Genomic DNA, 21147 nt, shown 5'->3' with positions numbered 1-21147 from the left:
GAGGAGCAGGGCATGGTGTTCGCAGTCAAGTCCTCCGAGCACTTAAGCACCGAGATAGGTCCGCCACTCGGCACCCAAGGACTCGGACCTATGTATCCCGTTGCCTCTCACTAGCCTGCTGCTCTCTCCCTAGCCTGCAGAAGCCGTAATATCTATCCTATGCACACGCAAAAAAAATCTGGAGGTTTTTTTCCTATTTTTTTCCTTCATGACGTTCATGTTGAGCAGCAGCGCAAGACCACTCACTAGTTAAAGCAGCAGAGTAACTGCTGGCAGTAAATTTGGGGCAGAACAGGTCTTGTCCTGTGACAAGATCTGAGCTGGGAGGGAAGCTCGACAAAAAGCCATTTGTGTCCTGGGGAACACGGGCAGCACCCCAGGCTCTGGGCTGTGGCAGCACCTTGCAGAGTCCAGCTACTGTGTCTGTGTCCTGCATCTCCCGGTGGAGACCCCCTGTCAGCTGCCAGCTGGCTCCTGGCCTCACTGGGCCTCTCCAGCCTCATCCTGCTTCTCCTCCTCATCCCACCACATGCTTTTTCTGTCTGCCAAGAGCTGTGGGAGAGGAGCCATGCCAGGCTCGAGGGTTGCCTTCACTGCAGGGAGACTCATGCAGGCACCCATGCCTGGGAGGAGGGAAGGACATGAGCGGTGAGTGGGTGCTGAGCCTGCTGCTGCCTCCCCTTGGACAACCTCCTCTTCGTTCTGGCTTCTCCCCAGATAACTGAATTATCCCAAACTACCACTAAATTCCTTCCAAAATAATTCTGAGTTCCCCCCCAGTATCTCTGAGTTATGACAAAAATAACTGAATTATCCCAAATACCTCTGTGTTCCTCCCAAAATGCCTCCAAATTCTCCTAAAATACCAGAACTCTCCCCAGATACCTCTGAACTCCTCCAGGTCCTCTCGCAGTTCATTCCGCTGGCAGCAGCAGGAGCTCAGGCTCTTCTCAAGCTCCATGGGGAGCCCAGAGGGGAAGTGAAGCCTTATTTCACTACAGCTGGGAAGATAAATGACAGAGAGGGATGCTGTGCGAGGGATATTTGAATGCCTCTCCACAGGTGGGGTGACAAGGGGGGGAAGTGACCAGTTTCTACATACCTGCTTACTATGCTCCCAACATCCTAAAAATAAAAAGGGAGAAAAAAGGGGGAGGATGGTTCAAGTTCTCATAGGCAGCACTTTGGAAGGGCTTTTGGGTAAGGAGGGCTCTCACCTGGGACAAGCGCTTGGCTTCCAGCTGCCCCATGAGCCCATGGAGCTGTGTGATCCCCTCAGCCACCTGCGATGATTTTTTGGCCTGGGCAGCTGTGAAGGAGTCATTCAGCTCCACCAGCCACCCCAGGACCACATGCTTCTGTTCCAGTGGCACAGCCACTCGAACTTGGCCTCGATGCGGAGCCGCTCAGCCTTGCTCGTCTCCTGGATGAGACAGAAAACCCCTGTGTAACCCCAGACTTGAACTTTCCCTTTCAAGCTAAAGAACAAAAGCACTCTGGCTGGAGCCAGGGGGGCTGTGACACTGGGGCAGAGCTGAGGATGTGGCTAATTAGTGACTGCAGCATAATTAAGCACTTCACCCCATGCTTTTCCTTCTTTCCCCTCCCCTGTTGCCATTCCTGTTTATATTCTGCCAAAACCATGTCAGGCCCTGGAAAGCATGGGGGAGGGTTAATTCTATATTAACAAATGTCCCTTTAGGAAGCAGTCTGGGATGAAAATGAGCAATGCCATGAAAATGCAGTGATTAAAAGTGTTGATAATAAGCATCTGCACATGGAGGTGGTCAAACCTGCCCAGGAGCTGCACCAACCACTCCAACCAGGTTTGAGGCTTTGCAGGGCACAAGGATACCTCATGGATGATCCTGCATGTTTCTTCCAGAGGGTTTTGGGGAAAAATAAATACCCATTTGGACTGTCAAAACACCAAGGGGCCCCCTGTACCAGGTAGTCCCGATGATGCTTCTCTTTGCTCACTCTCCAGTCTAGAAACTGCCTTCACTCTCCAGTCTAGAAACTCTGCCAACACCTTCCTTAGGGATAGCAGGTGAGACTGCATTTTCTCCTGAATATACAAAAAAATAAAAATAAAAAATTATTTAAAAAAAATGTAAGTGATCAGCCCAGATAATTTGTATAATTCTGCCTTTAAAGTCTTAATTTCTTTGGGGAGGAAAGCACATAATCTTCAAAAAATGGTCCCTTGCTGCCTTCTCTGGAAAGCAGGGATCAACTCACTTTATGTTTCTCCTACAACCACAACCAGGCACTGGAGCTTTGCTTTCCCACCAAGAAATTAAACTATTTTCATTTTGCACCATTTTTTGGGGGAAGGGAGGGCGGGAAGGGAGGGAGCAAAGTCTGATGGGTTTTAGGAAGCTGATCTCACCTCACAGGTGTCTACAGGTCCCCCAAAAATCTTCATGACCACAATCTGTGGTGGTTCACCCATTGCCTCCAGCACCCATGCAACCCCGAGGGGTTTTTGCCTCTTCAACACTGAGAGAGGAAGTTGTGGCTGGTCTCAGCATGCCGGTTTTGTGCCACTGCTGTGGCCATGCTGCCCTCCCGTGAGGAGAAAGCAATGCTGGTGGTTGGCAGTGGCACAGGGTGAAGCTGCCTGCCATCGAACCGCCCTTCGGTGTTCCTGCGCTCAGCTCCCAGCACAACCTGCCCCAGTGGGAAAAGCAAATTTCCTCACCCACAGTTCTCTTTAAACATGTTTTATCTCTCCCACGTTGTCTCATTTCTAGGCATTGCCGTCTCATCCCTCACCTGGAATCTGCTCTCAGCCTTGTCCCTGCTTTGCCTTGTTCAGCTCCATTGTGCAGAAGGGGCCACAGCCAGATTTGGGCCGCTAGGGGGCAAAATTTAACCAATTTCTTCCTAGTGGTGACGTGCAATAATGCATATTTTTTGCGCTGTCTTAATTTTCCTCCCTTCCCTCTCCAATGCCTGAAAGTAAATGGCCCTGAAATGGGGAGAAAAAGTGCAATCAGAGGGTGCAGGAAATGTCAAAGCACGTCATGGCCCCATATGCAGGTGAGAGATTAGAGGGCTCCTCCCTTCTTGACCGATAAAAACTGGCAGAGGCAGAGATAGGACCGAGCTTTGGCTGAGCCTGTGCCAGAGAGGGGAGAAAAAAATCCCAAGTGGAAACAAATCCAGTGGAGAAGCAGACAGTGGAGGAAAAGCAACCCGAAAACAGCACCGGTGACACCAAGGAAAACACCAAAAAGGTTTGAGAGAGGGGGGAACTCACAGTGCTGAGAGGTGGTTACATCAACTTGCTGTCTTTTGGGGGGGAAAAGGGGATTTTGAGCTTTCTCTCCGTCACATCAACACAAGAAGGAAAGTGGATTTGCCCTTGCTTTGACCTCAGGGTCTCTGTTTCAGATTTCATGGTGTTTTGCAGTGGAGGGTCATGGTGATATTTGCTCATAACAATCCATCTGGGGAAATCTGGGTGAGAAAGAGGATGTCTCCTGCTTTTGTCTTCATTTAAGGGTGATTTTCTTACCTTTTCCTCACTTTTACTCATCCCCCTGCTGCTTTAATCCCCCTTTCTGCAGATTTGCTGAGGAAATGAACACAAGAAAATGAAGCAACCTGTTCATTTTCAACCATTACAACACGATTTATTCAACCATTTTTGGCTTTATTACTCATTTCCAGGGCCCTTTAGTGCAGGCAAGCCCTTTTTTGCATGCAAAGCCCCAGGTTCTGGAGGATGGATTTTAGGCCCTTCAGTGCCAGCTCTTATCTCCCCTGCACACATTTTCTCCAGGACCAGCAGCAAATTTCTCCCCCCCTCAGAGGATTTCTCTGGACATGAGAGGTAGACTTGGCTTATCTTAATTTTAAGGACTTTCCTCACTCAAATAAACCTTGTCAGATTTGGTTGATGAATGGTGGAGGCAGAGATGTATTTAAGACGGATTCAGCCCTGAACCAGCACAAGGAATGGGGGTTTGGGTTATAATAATATCTACAAGGTAGATGGGTCCATCCAAATGTGCTCCTCATGTTCCCTTCATAGTCATTGGAAATTAATTGATTTAACTGCTCTCCACGGGTCTTTCCATAAATGAAACAAGCTCTGTTACAACTGTTGGAGAAAAAAATTGGCATTTTCTTGAAGTATTTGGATTAGATGTGGTGGTTGAGCCCATTTCCTGACATAAAAATGGGCACAAAGCTGATAAGGGCCTGTTTGGAGGACAATAATTTGATTTCTTTCTTTCTTTCTTTCTTTCTTTCTTTCTTTCTTTCTTTCTTTCTTTCTTTCTTTCTTTCTTTCTTTCTTTCTTTCTTTCTTTCTTTCTTTCCTTCTTTCCTTCTTTCCTTCTTTCCTTCCTTTCCTTCCTTTCCTTCCTTTCCTTCTTTCCTTCTTTCCTTCCTTCCTTCTTTTCTTCTTTCCTTCCTTCTTTCCTTCCTTCTTTCCTTCCTTCTTTCCTTCTTCCTTCTTTCCTTCTTCCTTCTTTCCTTCTTTCTTTCCTTCTTTTTTTCCTTCCCTTTCTTTCCCTTTCTCTTGCCTCCAGCCAGGAGGGGAGGACACTGCAGGCACAATGGCTTTCTTCCTCAAACCACGGCCATGCACATGGGACCTTGCCCTGGACTACCACACTGCCAAACAGTTTGAAGGTAATCAAAGCAGGAGCAAAGTACTAATTCCTAGTGTTTTCTGGGCTGCATCAAATGAGATGTCTAATGAGTTGGAGATTCTCCAGCTCCACCTTCTGTATCCCTGGGTCCTCCATCTCCAGCCTCCATGTCTTGACTCGTCCATCTCCAACCTGGCCCAGAGATCCTCCATCTCCAGCATCCATGTTTTATCTCTTCCTTCTACAGTCTCAACTGGAGAGTCTCCTTTTCTTGACTTCTCTGTCTCCAACCTGAGCTGGATATCCTCCATTTCCAACCTCCACCTCTTCACTCTTCCATCTCCAACCTCACCCCTCCTCTCCCTTTCTCCTTGAAAAGTCAGCAGTGACTTTTGAATCAGGTTTTTGGGTGCCTCCTCTACACTTAAATGTGGCTTCTGATCCCTTCTCTGTCTTGCTTTTCAGTGGATGTGACCCTGGATCCAGCCACAGTGGGTCCTGAGGTGATCCTCTCCGAGGACCTCAAAGAGGCCACTTGGGGCAGACCTCAGCGCCGGTGGCCTGAGGGTCCCGGCCGGTTTGACACAGATCCGTGCATGCTGGGCCGTGAGGGCTTCACCTCAGGCCGTCACTACTGGGAGGTGGAGGCCAATGGGCGCTTCTGGGCCGTGGGAGTGGCCCGTGAGTCGGTTCAGAGGAAAGGCCGGGTCCTCTTCAAGCCCAGTGCTGAGATCTGGGGCTTGCAGAAGTATGATGAGCTCTGTGTTGCCCTCACGGCTCCATCCAACACCTCCATCCCACTCCTCAATGGGGAGATTGGGGTCTACCTGGACTACGAGGTGGGACAGGTCTCCTTCTATGCTGTTGGCAGCCGCCAGTGCATCTTCACCTTCCCTGTGGCTTCCTTCAGTGGAGAGAAGGTCTTCCCCTACTTCTGTGTGCTCCTCTCAACCATCAAACTGTCCCCCAAGGGCTGATGTGCTGACAGGATCCTTCCACAGCTGGTTGCACCATGGTGTTTGGAATGCTCCTTGATGCTCCTCCAGTCTTCTCTTCCAGGTCTTGGAGTCCTTTCCAGCTCAACTCATGGTCCTACCTTCATCATAGATGTCTTTATTTTGGGTTATGTCTAGGGGATTTTGAGCCTGAGCTCACCACAGCTTGTCTCATCTCAAAGCCACTGTCATTAAATTAATTCAAAGCTTGTTAACAGAAGCAGGGCTTCACTGAACTGGTTTTGACCTGAAAACTTGACTTTTCCTCCCAGATAGCCTTCTCTGATAATTCCTTTGCTGACCCAATGCCCATCACTGGCCAGGCTTTCAACCCAAATTAAAAATCTTAATTTTTGCAGGCTTTGCATTTATGCCAGCTGCTGATTTTGTCATCACAAGGATGTGCTCACACTCACTTCGCCCACTCTTTCCCTCTCCATGCTCAGGATGTATTTCCAAGTAATTAACATGCAATTTATATAAATGTGCTCAGAATATAATAAATTTTTTTTTTCTAAGAAGCAGGAGGTGTCTGCATTTGACCTCTCACCAAGTTGCCCTAGACCTAAAAAGACCCCCCAAGGCTGCCCTAGCCCCCAGGATCCCCTAGGACTGCCCTACATGGGTCTCCAAAGGTTGCCCTTTCCCATCAACACCTTGTTGGTCCCCTGGTACCCTCAAGAACCCCTCATGCAGGGGATTCAAAGCCTTTTTGAGGTTTGGTGCAGCAGGTATCTGAGTGTGAGAAGCCCTCCCTTCAGCACCCAAGGAGCTGACACAGAGGTTTTTAGCCCGTCTCATCCCACTGCCCTTGCCTGAGCTCTGCAGCTCAGGTTTATTACAAATCCAGCTCCTCTCAGTGCTGCAGTAGGAGGAGCTGAGCCCATTGTCATCCAGGTAAGCGCAGAGCCCACCACCATGGATTTGAAACCTGGAAGGACAGAGGAGAAAATCCCCCTCAGACAGGCTCAGCAGGAAAAAGGAGAAAATTCACAAATAGGCTTCCCCCCATTTCAGTTCTTGGGCATCCTTTTGGGCATCAACATGTCAAAATATCAATATATATTTCTTATATAGGAGTAGAAATTATTCAGCATCAATATGCCAACACTGATGCTGATTTATTTCTATTTCTAATAAGAAATCCAAAGCTTTGCAAGAAAAAAAAAACTTACAATAAAACATCTAATTTCAGTATTTTCTCACCAAACACACCACTCCCATATCTTAGGTCAAGGAGAGAAACAAGATGCAGTGTTGCCCTTCCCAAACATCACTGTCCCATTACTGCCTCTGGATGCACCTCAAGTGCCAGAAGAAATGCATATTTCGTGGCTGGGGAAACACCAACTAACAACGTAACGATGACAAACACAGACTCACAAGTGTGATAAAAGTGACTGGTTCACCCATTGCCATGGCTGTTCCTCATCTTTCCGCAAAAGGCCAATCCAATGCTCTGAAATGCCTTTATATCTCATCACAAAGCTCTAAAAAAGAGGAAAAAAGGTTTTTACCTCCTAACAAAAAATCTCCATTTTACCAGTTACTTGTGCTCCTTTTGGGCTTCTTTGGGGCTTGAACCTTTCCATCTGCTAACAAGATGTGTCCCATAGCTACAGTTCTTGCAGCAGTTGGCTTTGGTGAGGAATTTCAGGAGAGCCATGATGACCAAGCCTCAAGAAAACCCTCTTCCCCAAGTTCCTGCCCCAGGTCTCCAAGGAAGACCAATCAAAGAAACCATGAGGTGTCAAATATGTTGGTTTGGGGTTTTTTTCCTGATGCTAAGCATGTCCTCTTGTCTCCTTACCAAGTCTTCCATGCTGTCCAGGATGGCCAAGGAAGCACCAAGTGCTGAGCAGTTGTCCTGGCTGGATGTCCAGTTCCCTGCAGCCTCCGAAAAATAGTAGCATTTTCCTCTATATCTGATCCAGTCGAAGGGGCACTGAAAGTAGGGCTGGGGATGAGGCTGAAAAGCCTGCACTGTCATTAAAAATAGAACAGTGTTAAGGAGCAGCACCTTTCCCTTGCATCTCTTGAGTGGGGAGGTCATCCTCCACCCAATGGTCTCTGAAGGTCTTACATCTGCCTCAACTGTGAGTAAAAAGAAAAATTAAGATACCAAGAGAAATCATGGGAGAAAATAAGCTCAAATCATGGCCCAGCTTGTGGTGTTGACCAAGAAACATGATTGCCGCACCTTCAAAGAAAGAAACAGGGTGATAGCCTTCAGAAAACTGCAGTTTTAAAAGGAATTTCAAAATAATCCTATCCCTAATATGCTCTTGGGTGTTTCTCTCTATCATTAATACAAAAGTAGTGAAAATGATAGAAAATAAATTCTCCTGTTCCTGGAGACTTCTTAGCTTGTTGGGACTCAAGCCATTGTCTCTAGGCCCATTCTTCTCTGAAAACAATACTTTTGGGTGGCTGTATGTATGAAATGGCTCTTCCTGTTGGTTTTCTAAGGACTTCTGGATGACATCAGCTCCTGCACCAAGGGGATGAGTTTGGTCTTCTGTGGAAAGGCTACTCTGAAATGTCCCTCTCCTGAATAGGACAGCAGGTTGGGTAGGCTCTGTCTTCCACAGAAGAAGCGGAGGTAGGTCTGTGCAACATGTGCAACAACACAAAATATCTCAGAGACATTCCTCACGAGACCTAAAACCAACCTGCAAAAGTGATGGCTGTGACAAGCAGAGCCATGAAGAGTGCTGCCAGCATCACCTGGCAGGCGACACGTGCCTCCGGCTTCATGTCCAGGCTGTGACCTGCAGGAGAACAGACCTTCAGTGCCTCTGTGAGAGTTTCCAGGGGAACAACATGCTCCAGGTCATGCCCAGATGATGACAGGTTGGTCTCTCCCTCGTGCCAGGGGACTTGGTGTCATTTTGTGAGAGAAATATAAAAAAATTCTTCTCCAAAATTATATATTTTTTTAAATTTATGGAAACTCCATGGAGAATCTCCTCCACAGCTCCAGCTTGAAACTCCTGAGATGCACCATAATTAAAATCATGCCTTAATTTCTGGGTTCTACCTCATTGTTAAAGTTCAGTGGAGGTTTTTTCTCCACCTAAACTGAGACACTTTGGGTCTTGAAAATTATCCAAGTCATGGTGCCTCCATCTCTGGGTCCTGTGATCAAGAATATGCTCTTTCCCTTCACTATGAGCAAAGAAAATTCTGTTTCCTAGCAATTTTACCTAAAAATATTAGTGGTTTCACCTCATGGGACTACCCCCACTTTATATTTAAGCTTTTCCCTTTTTGTCCCCATCTATCACATGAACCAAACCTCATGGGACAAACCCTCCTTTCCCCTCTTCCTCTTGGAAAAATGTTATTAGAAAGTAAGTCAGAAACCAAATATGCCAGCTAATTTAAAAAAACCCCCATATATATATAAAAAATATCAATAATTAAAAAAATTTAGCAAATAGGAAAAATCAACAAATTTCTAAATAAAAAAAAAATTCCCCAAAAATCTTAGTCCCTGGTTGATTAGACTGAGATGATGGAAAAGACTCCCAAAGCTGCTTTTTTACCTTATTGTGGACCAAGAGGATGATAGAGATGGGAGCAAAATAAGGAGACCTGAAACAGGGCAGTGTTGAAGGGAAAGAAGTAGTTAATAAATATTTTGCTGATGTGTCCAAGTTGCATTTAAAGACCAAACTTCTTTTTGGGGCTCTTACCAGTTCAACTCTTCAAAAATTTCTTTATTCTCATCCAAAATAAATCATAAAATTGGAATATTTGTGGAAAAAATATACTTGAGTGCCTCAGGAAGGGTTAATCCTAAATGAAAATAACCCACAGTGTCTGAAATGGGGCTGTTTAGAGCAAAAGTTCCATCTGCTGAGTGACAAAAATTTTCCCTCAAGGGAAGTGCTAGAAAAAGCTTTCCCCTCACCCCCTGACAACCTTACTTCAGCTGGGTTTTGTTCTCAAATTACAGAAGTATTAAAAAGAAAAACAAACCCAGCGATTCTTCAGTTCATTGCCCTACAATTACCTGCCCTCTTGCTCCTCTCCATGCCCAAAAATCTGGAATAATCTCTCATTTCTTCCATTTTTGGGGTTCCACGTATACAGCTGCTCCTGCTTCACCTGCCAAGCAAAGTTCCATCTGTCAGAGGTACCACAAAGGCTGTCAGCGCTCTAAGTTTTCTCCCCATATTTAAAATTTTCTCCCTGGAATGAAACTTTTCTCCCGAGTTGAAGTTTTCTCCCACAATTAAAATCTACCCCCTGCAATTAAAATTTTCTCCCCCAATCAAACTTCCCTCCATTAAAGTTTTCTTCCCCAAATTGTTTTCTCCCCTCAGTTAGTTTTTTCCCCCTACTTATACGTTTCACCCTTCAATTAAATTTTTCTCCCTGCAATTAAAGTTTTCTCCCACAATCAAACTTTCACCCCCAATTAAAGTTTTCTGCCTCAATTAAAGTCTTCTTCCCCTATTAAAGCATCTTCAGTTAAAATTTTCTGCCCATAATTAAAATTTCCTCCCTACAAGCCTTTCTCCTCAATAGTTTTCTCTCCCAGATAATATCTTCTCCACTCAGTTAATATTTTCTGTCCAAAATTAAAGTTTTCTCCCTCAAATTAAAGTTTTTTCCTCCCAATTAAAACAATCTCTCCCTATTAAAATCCCCTCAATTGAAAATTTCTGCCCACAGTTAAAATTTCTCCCCATAATTAAAGTTTTCTTCTCCCAATTAAAATTTTCTCCCCCAATTAAAATTTTCTCCAGCAATTAAAACTTCTCCCAGCAACTGAAATTCTCTTCCACACTTAAAACTTAAGACCACCTCCCCTTAGTCCCCCAGCCCATCCCAAGCCCCCTCACCCGGTGGGAACAAGCCAGATGCTGAGGCATAACCTTCTCTGTGAAGAGAAACAGAAACACAGTATGAAAAAGAAGTTATTTTGGTTTATTTTATAGTTTTTTTCCCAGGGATTTTCCTGCACCTCCTACAGGGTTATGGGTCTGCCTGCCCGAGGGCCACCTGCCTGTCCACCCACCGAACCAGGGGCTCCACTTCAGCTCCACCCTGCACCCCCTTCAGCACCTTTTCCTGCATTTACAGCTTTTTTTCTCAGCTGGGGAAGACAGATTATCCAAAAATGCTTTTTTTGGTGTGCAGGAGGGGGAAATGTTGATGGGGATCGCTCTGCCCTGGGATGTTGAGGCACCCCAAAAGGGACTTCAGGGATGAAGTGCAGTTCCCTTCAGCCAATTTTACCATTTTTTAAATATAGAAATGTAAAACATAAGTGCTCTTGCAATTAAGCTACCCAATTGCAGGATTTTACCCTAAACCCTACTTTATTTTACATTTCTGAGGGTTTTTTTGTAATCAGTGGTCACACACCACTGGAGGGGCTGCTTTTGCAGAGGGCAGGAAAGCTGACTGACAGCAGCTGACCACAAAAACTTTCTGTGAGGGTAACAGACTCTGCGGGTGGAAAATAAAATAAAAATAAACATGAGATAATAAAAATATAAAAAATTGTTTAAAATAAGAACAATAAACCCAAAATAAAATTAAAAATTTTTTTTAAATTAATTAAAAATAAAATAATGCAATGCTTTTCCTTCTGGGACCTTTGGACCTTTGGGTTTATCCTCTTTTTACCCCATTTCTTGCTGCTGGCAGGTATTGAGGCAGATTTCTACTTTTTTTCTTGCTGTTTTCTGGGTGTCTGAGGCAAAAAACATTGGTTTTAACTCTACGAAAAGGTGTTGCTTGGGAGTGTTACAGCAGTGGTCAAAACCTGAGTTAACACCAAAAAAAATGAAGAAAGGGAGGGAAAATGGTCAGCATAGGCTGGGAATTGGTGGTCATTCCAATCAGTGGCCAAGGTGTCCCAAATGTGGGAGGAAGCATGGGTCTGGGTAGTGTAAGAGGACACATCAGGAGTGGAAGGGATGGGCTTGCAGGAGAAAACTCAAAATCAAAATAAAATAAAGCAATAAAATAAAATAATAAAATTCAGTAGCAGCCTGCAGGAAATCCAGACTCTCACCTCCTCCTAGTGAGAACAGGAGCTAGGCCACTCCTGACCACACGGGATCTCCCTGACATAGGATCAAACATAGGCCAAATATTGTGTCAAAAACAGCAGAAAAAGTCACACAGAGCAAAAGGCATCTCAAGTCACTCCCAGCCCATATTTTGGAGAAGAAACACGAAATGCCACCTGCCTCCTCATCTGGTTACCTGCCTGTGGCCACACTGATACAGCCCCTGACACACTTCAGCCTTATCCTGAAAAACCTTATTTAAAGGCTTTCCTAAATTATTTTTTATTAATTTCTGCATGCTTTCACAGATGTTTTACACAACCATCAAACCCATAGGTGTTTCTACACCTCCAGGCATGCCACCTACTCCAGATGTGCCATCTCCTTCTGGCTGGAGGACACCCATTCCCTCACCGTATATGTATATTAAAAAGGAAAAAAAAACAGATAAAAGCCCTGGTCAATACCATTTCCTGCAACCGGATGAAGGCATGAGTAGATAGCTCACAAGGCAAAAGGTTGTCCAAGGACACTGTCACTTTTGGGCTGGTCCTGTAACCTTCTGAGTGGCCATGGCTGGAGAAATTGTTTATGCTGATTTAAGGCATCTTGGAGATGGTTCTTCTCCTGCTGAGAAACGTTATGGTAAGTCCTGTTTTGGGGAAACATGATTATTTCAAGCTTTGGGAAGACTTTTGAGTTTGTTTGCTCTTGGGTTTGCTTGCTTCTCCATTCCTGTGTTGAGGTTTCCAAGATTGCAGAGAACATTGGATGGGCTAAATGTCTTCTAAGGTGGGATTCTGGCTTGAAAAGAGGAGGAAAAAGAGCAAGAAGGGGATGGAGGAGGCTGACAAACATCTGGAAGTAGAACAGTTTTGCTTCTGAGACTCTATAGGCGAATGGGTCCAAGAAGCCAAACATGAGCCAACACGCCTGAATGGGAAGGAAAGCTGCTGAAATCTTGTCTGGAATCCTGGTGGAGATGAGAGCTGGGGACACCTATGTCTCACTGACTCCCAGTTCTGCTGGGAGCTCTAAAATTAATCCCATTTCAGAAGGTTTCAGGTCCCCCGAGGTCCGTCACTGGGTGCCCAAAGCTGCTCCTGAGGCTCCTGCAGCTCCTCCACCATCTGAGAAACCACCCGTGGGTGATGCCCTCACACTAGACCTCATCAGTGGTGATTTACTTTTTAGAGGAAGCAAAGAAGCTGTAAACTTCTGCTCCAACTCACCAGGTTGACAGAGGGGCTTTTTCTTTTTCCTCTAAAAGCCCAGCTTTTTCATGTTTCCTTTTTTTTTCAGCAAATATGGTCTCTTTCAGCTCCTGACTCCTGTCCATGGTGGCACGGGCTCCTCCTCAAAGCCGGGGGGCTGGGGCAATTCATCCTGCTGGTCCTGGTGGTGGTACTGAGTGTGCAGGGTAAGTAATCAGCTCTTACCTACATCTCACACCTCAGAGAGCAGCCTGAGAGGGGATATCAGGGTTTATTTCAAGCATTTCAGCCTCTGGAGGGGACGAGGTTGTCCCATAAAGATGCAACATCACCCACCAAGAGTAAGTTCTCTCTAAGCTAAAAACATTATTGTTAAAAAAAGGTGGAATATACAAGCTGTGTTTTTCAGGCTGGCTTAATTAACTGCGTGAGAAAATGAAACCTGATTTTATGAGGTTTTTGGCTTTTATCCCCAAATGTCTGGAGCTTCTCCCTCCCAATCATTTCTCCAAGTTTTTCAGGGCTCTCCGCAGCCAGTGGTGATGAGAGTTCCCCAGCCAGGTGAAGAGATCCAGGGAAGGAACCAGAAGGAGCAATACATGTTTTCATCCCTGGTGCGGTATTTCTGCAAGCCCCAAGTGGAGAGCCCCACAGGTAATCCTCCATTCATCCTGGCTCTGCTGGGAATGCTCAGATGAGAGCTTTGTGGAGGGCTTCTCCTGCAAGGATGCCCTTGGGGCTGCGAGGCCACCAAGCGTTACTTTGCAAAGAAGAGTGTTGCAAGGAAGAATTATCTTTTCCATGCAATTTTTGCTGATCCCTCCTCCACAGAGAAGCAGGGTCATCCCAAGGGAGGAGATTCCTCACCATCCTGCCCTCTCTCTCACCAGGCATTTTTGTCCTTGTGGTCACCCAGCTGCAGTCATCATCCTTCTGTCTGGTGGCTGAGCAGGAAAAACCACAATGATGTGAAAAAACTCAAGGATGGGAAAAGAGCCAGAGTGTGAGATGGGGAAGCCCTTAGAGCCTTCAGCTGGTGGCTGGGGAAGACCTTGACCATCCTGTGGGGTGTCTCATGGCTTTTTCTTCTCTTGCAGCCTATGCTGGCTGCAAGCTGTGTCCCCAGGACTGGCAGCTACATGGGGAAGGATGCTACTGGCTTTCTGAGGAATTGGGAAACTGGACTCAAGGCACAAAAAGCTGCAAAAATCAAGACTCTCAGCTGGTGGTACTCCAGGAAAAGAAAGAAAGGGTAAATAGGGAGAAGGCTTGAAAAGGACCCGAAAGTCCTGATTTTTGAGTGGGCAGGGAAACAAATAGTGCCTAGTAGCAGGAGGGCTTGGAAAAGCATTCAAAGCATTGGGGACATTCATGTCTCATGAGTTTGGAAGTATTTACTCCATGGCTTTGCACCCCACAAAGCCCTCCACAGAGAGATTTTGGAATCAACTGGTCACTTCCATTTTCCAGGAGCACATCAAGGTTATTACAGGCAAAAGCCCACCACCAGTGTGGATTGGAGTAAGGTCGCATCAAAAGGAGTGGAGATGGGTGGATGACACACCCTTCAACCCCAAAATGTGAGTGTATCCACAGCCTGTTGGTGTAAAAAGAAGCTTTGCTCCATTTCAGACCCAGTTCATGCCCTGGCCCATCTCTCCAAGATGTTGGGTTCTGTGCAATGGTCTCATATTCCCCCTGCTAAAGCTCTGCAGACTAAAAGCTGGCAGAGTGCAGTAACCCCACAGCTCCCATCAGACCCATGCAGTAACACATCTTTTCACACTCCACATATGCTCCTCACAGATCTTACTGTGCGCACACCAGTTCCTCTCAAATTTGAGCACCCACCAGTGAAATGGTGCAGTATGATGAGAAAGTGCAGGAAAAGAGCAGGAGAACCCCCCACACCTCTTCTTTTCTGCAAAACTGGGAAAGTTTCCTCCTCTTAAGCAATGTAATTTTTATTCTGCAGGTTTGGCACCTCCCTGGAGGAGATGGGTGAAGGGTGCGGGACACTAAAAGCCAAGGGCTTTGAGGTTCATAGATGCGATGCGAAACACAAGTGGGTTTGCAAAAAAAACCCCTTCCAGCTCTATCCAATAACAGCAGGAGGCGAGGAGAAACACAATGCCTCCATCTGACACATGCCCACCCCAAAATGCCCATCCCATGAGATGATGGGGTGGAATCAGCCCCATTCTCATCATTATGTCTTTGCAGGAGATTTCAGGCTTTGCAAATCCACTTCCCACAAGGATCAAGACCAGCTTGGGAGGCACAGATGAGCCCCTGAATGGGAAATCAGAAAAGCCTGTGCCTCATGCACAGTGATGATAGAGGATAGAGCTACAACATCAATAAAAGCTTATTAAAGTGGTTTGCCTCAATTTACTGAGATAACTCAGGTGAGAGCACAGGTGGCACATCATGGTTCACATATAAACAAGGGAAATTTCAACTCAAAAAAGCTTTCCTGAGTGACAGAACTTACATGTGTGCGTCTCTCCAAGCACCGCTGAGAGTGTCAGCACATAGACTGATGCAGACAGCCGGGTTTTGCTCGAGTTTTGGGGATTTGGAGGGTTTGGTTTGTCTTTTGCACTTTTTTTTTTTGTTTGGGATTATTTGTTGCGATTGTTTCGGAGTAGTTTTTTTGGTTTGGCTTTTTTTTGTGTGCTTGCTTTTTGATTTTTTGGGGGGAGGCAGGTTGGGTTTTTATTTGGTTGATTGGTTTTGTTGTTATTACTAAATTCCCTCCCCGCCATTTTTTGACCTCCTTGTCAAGCAGAGAAACCTATTCATTGATATTAATTCAACCCAAATGCATAGCTTATGCGTTTGAGTGACTTCTAGATAAAGTCTGCTTTCCAAATAACAGAAATTATCAATAGGAATTGCTGCTGCAGTGCTCCAGCAGCAATGGCCATCCAGCTTGTCTGGGCAGAAAGTCTCATGAAAATACAAATTCTTATGTGTTGGTGATAGGTTCCCATGTAGGGATTTATCAAAGGAAGCTGTGCACAGTTCTTCCCTGTCTCCTGATCAGTCCTGTTTGCAGGGTCTCTTTTCCCTTCCAGAGGACATAGTTGTCAGGTCTGCTGCAGACCCAGTTGTTATTGGTAGGGCTCAAGGATGAGCTGATCCTCCCTTGGTTCAATTATGCACATGGCCCATTACCCTGCACCTCAAACCTGCAATGCCAACATGCTCAGGAGAGCAAGAAGAGGAAAAGAAGAAAACTACCTGCAAAGCATTAAGAAAAGCTGAAATTTCCTCTCTAGGAGAGAAGGGGTAGTGTTTGGCTTGAGGGTATCCAGTAGGGGATTGCTGTGCAGTCCCTGGTCCATCTCAAAACTCCTATCAAAAGCCAGGAGCAGCCTGGATATGGTGTCAGGAGAAGGTCCCCATCCCAGGATGGATCATTCGCATATCCACTAAGAAATCCCTTCAAGGTGGGAGCAGCAATGAATGCAATAGCCCTCCAGGGCCCTGTCCTACCATACTGAGAGAGAGACCTGCCCCAGGGGCTGAACCCAAGTGCCCAACATGGACAGAGGGACCAACCTGCTGTTGAAGGCTGTGCTATCTGTCCACCACTACTTGCTGTTCCTCTTTTGCAAACTGTGGTTTGCTTCGCCCTTATAGCATATAATGAAAATCTGTAAAGCAAAGAAACATCATAGTTTAGCCAGTCTTGTCTTCCCCACCTCTTCTTTTCCATCTCTGTCCATTACCCCACACAGAGGTGATGCTTTGCCCAAAGTATCTGCTCCTGGCTACACCACTGGGTGCAGTTTGGGGCTGGAATCTTACTTTATTGGTTTTGCTTTCATGTTTCCTGTCCGGGTGCTGGCATAGAGACTCAAGCACAGATCTTATCAGTTCATCCATGGTGCTTATGATGGCCAGTGAAGCTCCCAGGGCCTTGCAGGTTTCATAACTGATGATCCAATTGCCCTCAGCCTCAGAAAAATAATAGCATTTACTTTGGAAACCAAGGCAGGTGTCTGGGCACACACGGAAGAAATCCAGGTGAGGGAAATGGAATTCCATAAGATAACTTAAAAAGAGAAAGCCAAGTGAGATATGTGGGCAGTTCTAAAAAGCAGAAGAATGGGATTTATTATTTTTATTCCTAGAAGCTGGGAGAACTGGGGATGATGATCTTGGGAATGGTGTGATCAAGGGAGGAGCCAGGTGCGTGGATCACAGCTTAGAGAAAAAAAGAGAAGCAAGCTTTGCTTGGTAAACAACTCTTGATGCTGGGAAAATTTTTGGAGATGGAGAGAACTGTGAAGCTTGAAAGCACACTACATAGTTATATTGTAGAGAATGTCCAATGCTGTGACAGAGATTGTCATGCAAGTACAATGCATATTTTACAAAATATGTATAATGTATGTGTTATACACAGCATGCTAAATCTTGGTTGAGCTGATTTTTTACTGTTTTCAGTATGACCAGGAGTCACCTCACTGGGAAAAGAACTAAACATTCTAATCAGCCTCCTGCAGAAATAAAAAATATTTATATGAAATTACAATATTCTAATGTTTGTTCAGCAAATGTGTCATCATTAAATAGTGTTGAAAGACAGTCACCATAACTTTTGAAATGTATTTGCTCCAGAGAGCCAGCATGTAGTAAACAAACATTGTGTAATTTGGCCAACCAACCATACAGCATGAGAGCAGTGTCCTACTAACTGAGAGTGTAAGTATCTACATATTACAAGCAAAAAGGAGATGCCAGTCCCTCAGGGACAAGGTACAACACTCAGCAATTTAAAGCGTTGGCTTTAATGAAAGCACAGCGTTGCTGTGGTGGGAGCCTCGGTATACCAACACTAAATGGGGGGACCTGATAGAGTAGAACCCTGCTTGGAAGTATAGCTCAAAGGACAGCACTGCAGGGGTGGATAATAAAACTTGCATTGATTAACTGATTTGCCTTACATATCTACGTAAAGTCCTGTTTTGGTCACTAGTGAACTCTGATGTAATGCAGGTACTGTGGTCTGAATTCTGAGTTCTGCAGCTGTTCATTACATTAGTGCCTGTGCAAAGGTGGGTGCAGATGAGAGGGGAAGCAAGCTATCCAGGGCTACCTCACAAAATAAAATGTGCTTGGGACTCTGCATATGTGGATGGGAAGGAATGAAGTACTCCAGATTACCATGACAACAAGATTCATACTTGGATGAGGGAGATGAATTATCCTGGGTTACCATAGCAAAGTCTTCTTGAGCCCTACACCACACTTGTCTCTAGTTCTTCTTCTTCAGAAGCCCCTTAACTGTGTTCTGACCGAAGGAGGTCAGCTCTGCTCCATATAGGTGACACAGCCAGACAGAAGATACTTTCTTAAACTCCCAGCACAGGAGGTAAGCTATACTGTCAAATATCTGGCTTAGAAACTACAGCAAGTGTTTTGCCTTCCTGAAATGAGACAATAAACTTATCACAATGGATATTCTGTTATAAAAGTTGCTACTACCTTCACTTGGATGAGTTCTGTGTCTTTACAGAGGCAAGGACATGTTCACTTCTAATTAGACTGAAAACAAACCCCGCAATTTGGCGGTTTCCAAACAAAACAATGGTACAAGGTTGGCAATCTTCAGAAAAAGCTAATAATGAGACTAACATGTTTAATCCCATTCCAGGTTTCATTTCCCTAGTCACATTTCTTGTCTGCCTTTCTAATGGATCCCAGCTTTACAATAACCAGGTACTCTTCTGTGAACTTTTGGCACATGGAAAGAAGCCAATAGTCAGTTTTGCCATATGAGATCCAGCTTCTGATGTAGCAAGGACATAGGCAGGCACTGGTTCGTCTCCTGAGGAATACACTTTGTTTTTCTGAATATTTTTTTAATTTAGAAGGTAGAAAGAAGATAACATACCCTACTGTACAAAAAGTAAGCAAAATCTCTAAGCTGGATACTTTTGCAGACAACAACAAAGAAAGCACCTGTATTTTGAGTCATGAAAGATACGTAGGTACTGTACAGAATAAAGAACAGCACTATTTAAAAGAATCTCATCCCTTTTAGAGTTATTACTGGTCTTCTCTGTCCTGACACGTGCAGAAAAAATCTGCTACACCCAGGGGACAACAAGCATTACACACTATACCTAGATACCTGACAGTGTGATACACACAAAGCTTCCATGAAATCAATGTTTGTGGAGGTAAGTTCTGGTTGCACTACTTTCCGTTTGGATGCGAAGGCTTCTCAGATAATGAACATTAGTATAATTACAGCTACTATGGAGATGAGGGAGCCGATGGAGGATAGGGTGTTTCATAGGGTATAAGCATCTGGGTAGTCTGAGTATCGTTGTGGTATACCAGCTAGGCCTATGAGAAGATGAGCACTCTCTTTACTAACTCAGATACCCCCCCCTTTTTTGTTTGGCCTTGGCTTTTATGTAGAGATAATAATAGATTCTATCAATTTAGTCTTTGCATCCTCCTTTTCCAGTGTCACTGATGTTTTTGAACCAGGAATGACATCACAAATTACCCTTTATTATGACAGTAACGCTTAAAAGCAAAAAGCAAGGAAGAAAGGGATCTGAACAAAAGCATTTTGAAAAACAAATGCAAAATGTACAAGCAATATTTATTACAAATGGAACATAAAGTACATTTTTATTTTGCCATAACAGAACAATAACCAATTTTAACAAATTGCCTGCATTTTTAGAATACATACAGAAGCTCCGTAATCAGTGACCTCAATAACAGTGCTCATCTGCCACCCAGTGTCTATTTGCTTTTTTCCCGTCTTACAAAAGCACACAACCTGAAGACTATCTGCCAAGATGAACTCTACGTTATGATTTATGTTTTAGCTAAATGTTACCAGCAAACTAGACTGCTATCAGAAAATATGAAAATTAGGCTGAAGAAACTAAAGAAACATGACTGAGCATAACAAATTATTCAATGAGTCTAATCAGAAAAGTGATTTTTTTTTTCATCAAATGTGTACCTAACAAAATGATGGAGTACAAGGAAATACCATTGAGGAGGTCCTTAAATTTGTAAGGGAGAGAAAGCTGGGGAACATGGCATAAAACTAACGCCTACTAATATCCTTTACAGTCTCAAATTAATTAGCATGTAGAGAAATATTTACTTGCCTAATTCCTGAAGACACAAGCTGAGTTAATTTAAACTTTATTACGTTCCCTGGGAGATGAAAAATAAATTATAGCAGTGTGGCTGAATAACTGGAATAGATTGACTGTTTACGCCGGGGACAGTAACCAAAAACTAACCTTACAGAAAGGGATGGAGGATGGAGAGCAAAGGAATCAGAAGAGCAGACGACTGATAGAAGAGAAAGAAGACATTTCCTACTTTGCATCCTCAAGTATTTATTCTAATATTATTAATATTAGAATAGAAACATACATGAAAGAAATATCAGCAGAAGCTACCCTCTGTGTTTGACAACTGATGGATTTATAGGACAAGGGGACAGTCAGTGGCTTCTGCTTGACCTTCTCTTGATTTTTCAGGATTGGCTTTCTCCAGAAGGACAGGAACCTGAAACCCAGCAAGGACAAAGGAACTGCAGCTGAATTAAAGCTAAGGGATGAAAATATTTTAAATTAACAAAACACCTGCTCTTGTAGTCTGGCCAAAGGTTACTAGCAATAACAAAACAGAATGTAGGCAGGCCATTATTATAAACAATTTTTTTCTCTTCCCCCATCCCCCTACAAAAAACAGATAAGATTTTGGCTTTTAAAAGACTGCTTAATCATTAAATAAATGACTTGTCACAGACTTCAAAAGTGATGATGGAAAAATAGAAAGCAGACTGTCAAGTTAACCTAGTGTTACACTAGGTGTCAGAACATAGAGTGTCCAAAGAATGGAAAAATTATGTAATTGACTTGAGGGGAGCTAGTAGAGCCTGACATTCAAAGAGCTCAATTTAGAGCAGCATATAAGGGGACCAACATATACCAGGTCATGTACTTTAGAAAGACAAAATCAGACACAAACACACTATATGTGAATACACATATTATGTGAATACATATTCATTACAGCACCAACTAATTAAACAACCTAGCATTCCTAGGAACACTTTTTATCAATTCAAAATATTTCCCCTATTCTCTATCAAGCTGCCACTAAGCAAAATCAAACTTAGCTAATATTAGATATATCTATGATTGTGTACTCTAAAGTTATGCAATATTTTGAAAAAAAAGATGAAATTTCATATCATCCCTATCTGCATCAACTTCAGAACAGTCTGTACTTTGTATGA

General features: G+C 44.2%; 4 protein-coding genes and 1 long non-coding RNA gene across 10 annotated transcripts; 2 read left to right on the top strand and 3 right to left on the bottom strand.

Moving 5' to 3' along the window:
- Window positions 1-900: 900 nt before the first annotated feature.
- Window positions 901-2571, bottom strand: LOC115307363. Its single transcript, XR_003915693.1, has 4 exons — window positions 2393-2571; window positions 1948-2068; window positions 1103-1423; window positions 901-1029 (listed from the first exon to the last, which is right to left on the bottom strand). It is a non-coding gene; the product is annotated as an uncharacterized LOC115307363 (long non-coding RNA).
- A 531-nt stretch (window positions 2572-3102) lies between these two features.
- LOC103755727 (butyrophilin subfamily 1 member A1) lies at window positions 3103-6123 on the top strand. 5 transcript variants are annotated; one of them, XM_018070466.1, is made up of 4 exons: window positions 3103-3242; window positions 3400-3510; window positions 4545-4647; window positions 5073-6123. In XM_018070466.1, the coding sequence occupies exons 3-4, from the start codon at window positions 4572-4574 to the stop codon at window positions 5582-5584; spliced, it is 588 nt and encodes a 195-aa protein (XP_017925955.1). In that variant the 5' UTR covers window positions 3103-3242; window positions 3400-3510; window positions 4545-4571; the 3' UTR covers window positions 5585-6123. The 5 variants fall into 5 exon arrangements, with proteins under 5 accessions (XP_017925955.1, XP_017925953.1, XP_008919954.1 ...); XM_018070464.1 differs by lacking the exon at window positions 3400-3510 and having other exon boundaries at window positions 4549-4647; XM_008921706.2 differs by lacking the exon at window positions 3400-3510.
- Window positions 6124-6208: 85 nt separating this feature from the next.
- Window positions 6209-8361, bottom strand: LOC103755726 (C-type lectin domain family 2 member D). Its single transcript, XM_008921705.3, has 4 exons — window positions 8275-8361; window positions 7413-7585; window positions 6986-7092; window positions 6209-6533 (listed from the first exon to the last, which is right to left on the bottom strand). The coding sequence occupies exons 1-4, from the start codon at window positions 8357-8359 to the stop codon at window positions 6209-6211; spliced, it is 690 nt and encodes a 229-aa protein (XP_008919953.1). The 5' UTR covers window positions 8360-8361.
- Window positions 8362-11150: 2789 nt separating this feature from the next.
- Window positions 11151-15860, top strand: LOC108639269 (CD209 antigen-like protein E). Of its 2 annotated transcripts, XM_018070462.2 has the most exons (6): window positions 11151-12279; window positions 12956-13054; window positions 13362-13502; window positions 13946-14100; window positions 14319-14428; window positions 14824-15860. In XM_018070462.2, exons 1-6 carry the CDS (start codon window positions 12207-12209, stop codon window positions 14990-14992), a joined length of 747 nt encoding a protein of 248 aa, XP_017925951.2. In that variant the 5' UTR covers window positions 11151-12206; the 3' UTR covers window positions 14993-15860. The 2 variants fall into 2 exon arrangements, with proteins under 2 accessions (XP_017925951.2, XP_025750689.1); XM_025894904.1 differs by lacking the exons at window positions 11151-12279; window positions 14319-14428; window positions 14824-15860 and adding an exon at window positions 12596-12869 and having other exon boundaries at window positions 13946-14309.
- LOC115307368 (C-type lectin domain family 2 member E-like) lies at window positions 15856-16904 on the bottom strand. Its single transcript, XM_029959041.1, is given in 3 exon segments — window positions 15856-16042; window positions 16452-16510; window positions 16665-16904. Coding segments are annotated over 3 exon segments (486 nt in total).
- Window positions 16905-21147: the final 4243 nt, after the last annotated feature.

The sequence above is a fragment of the Manacus vitellinus genome, unplaced genomic scaffold (assembly GCF_001715985.3).
Source record: "Manacus vitellinus isolate BGI_N305 unplaced genomic scaffold, ASM171598v3 scaffold_18_pilon, whole genome shotgun sequence".
Lineage (NCBI taxonomy): Eukaryota > Metazoa > Chordata > Aves > Passeriformes > Pipridae > Manacus > Manacus vitellinus.
This window is presented reverse-complemented; position numbering and strand designations above follow the sequence as displayed.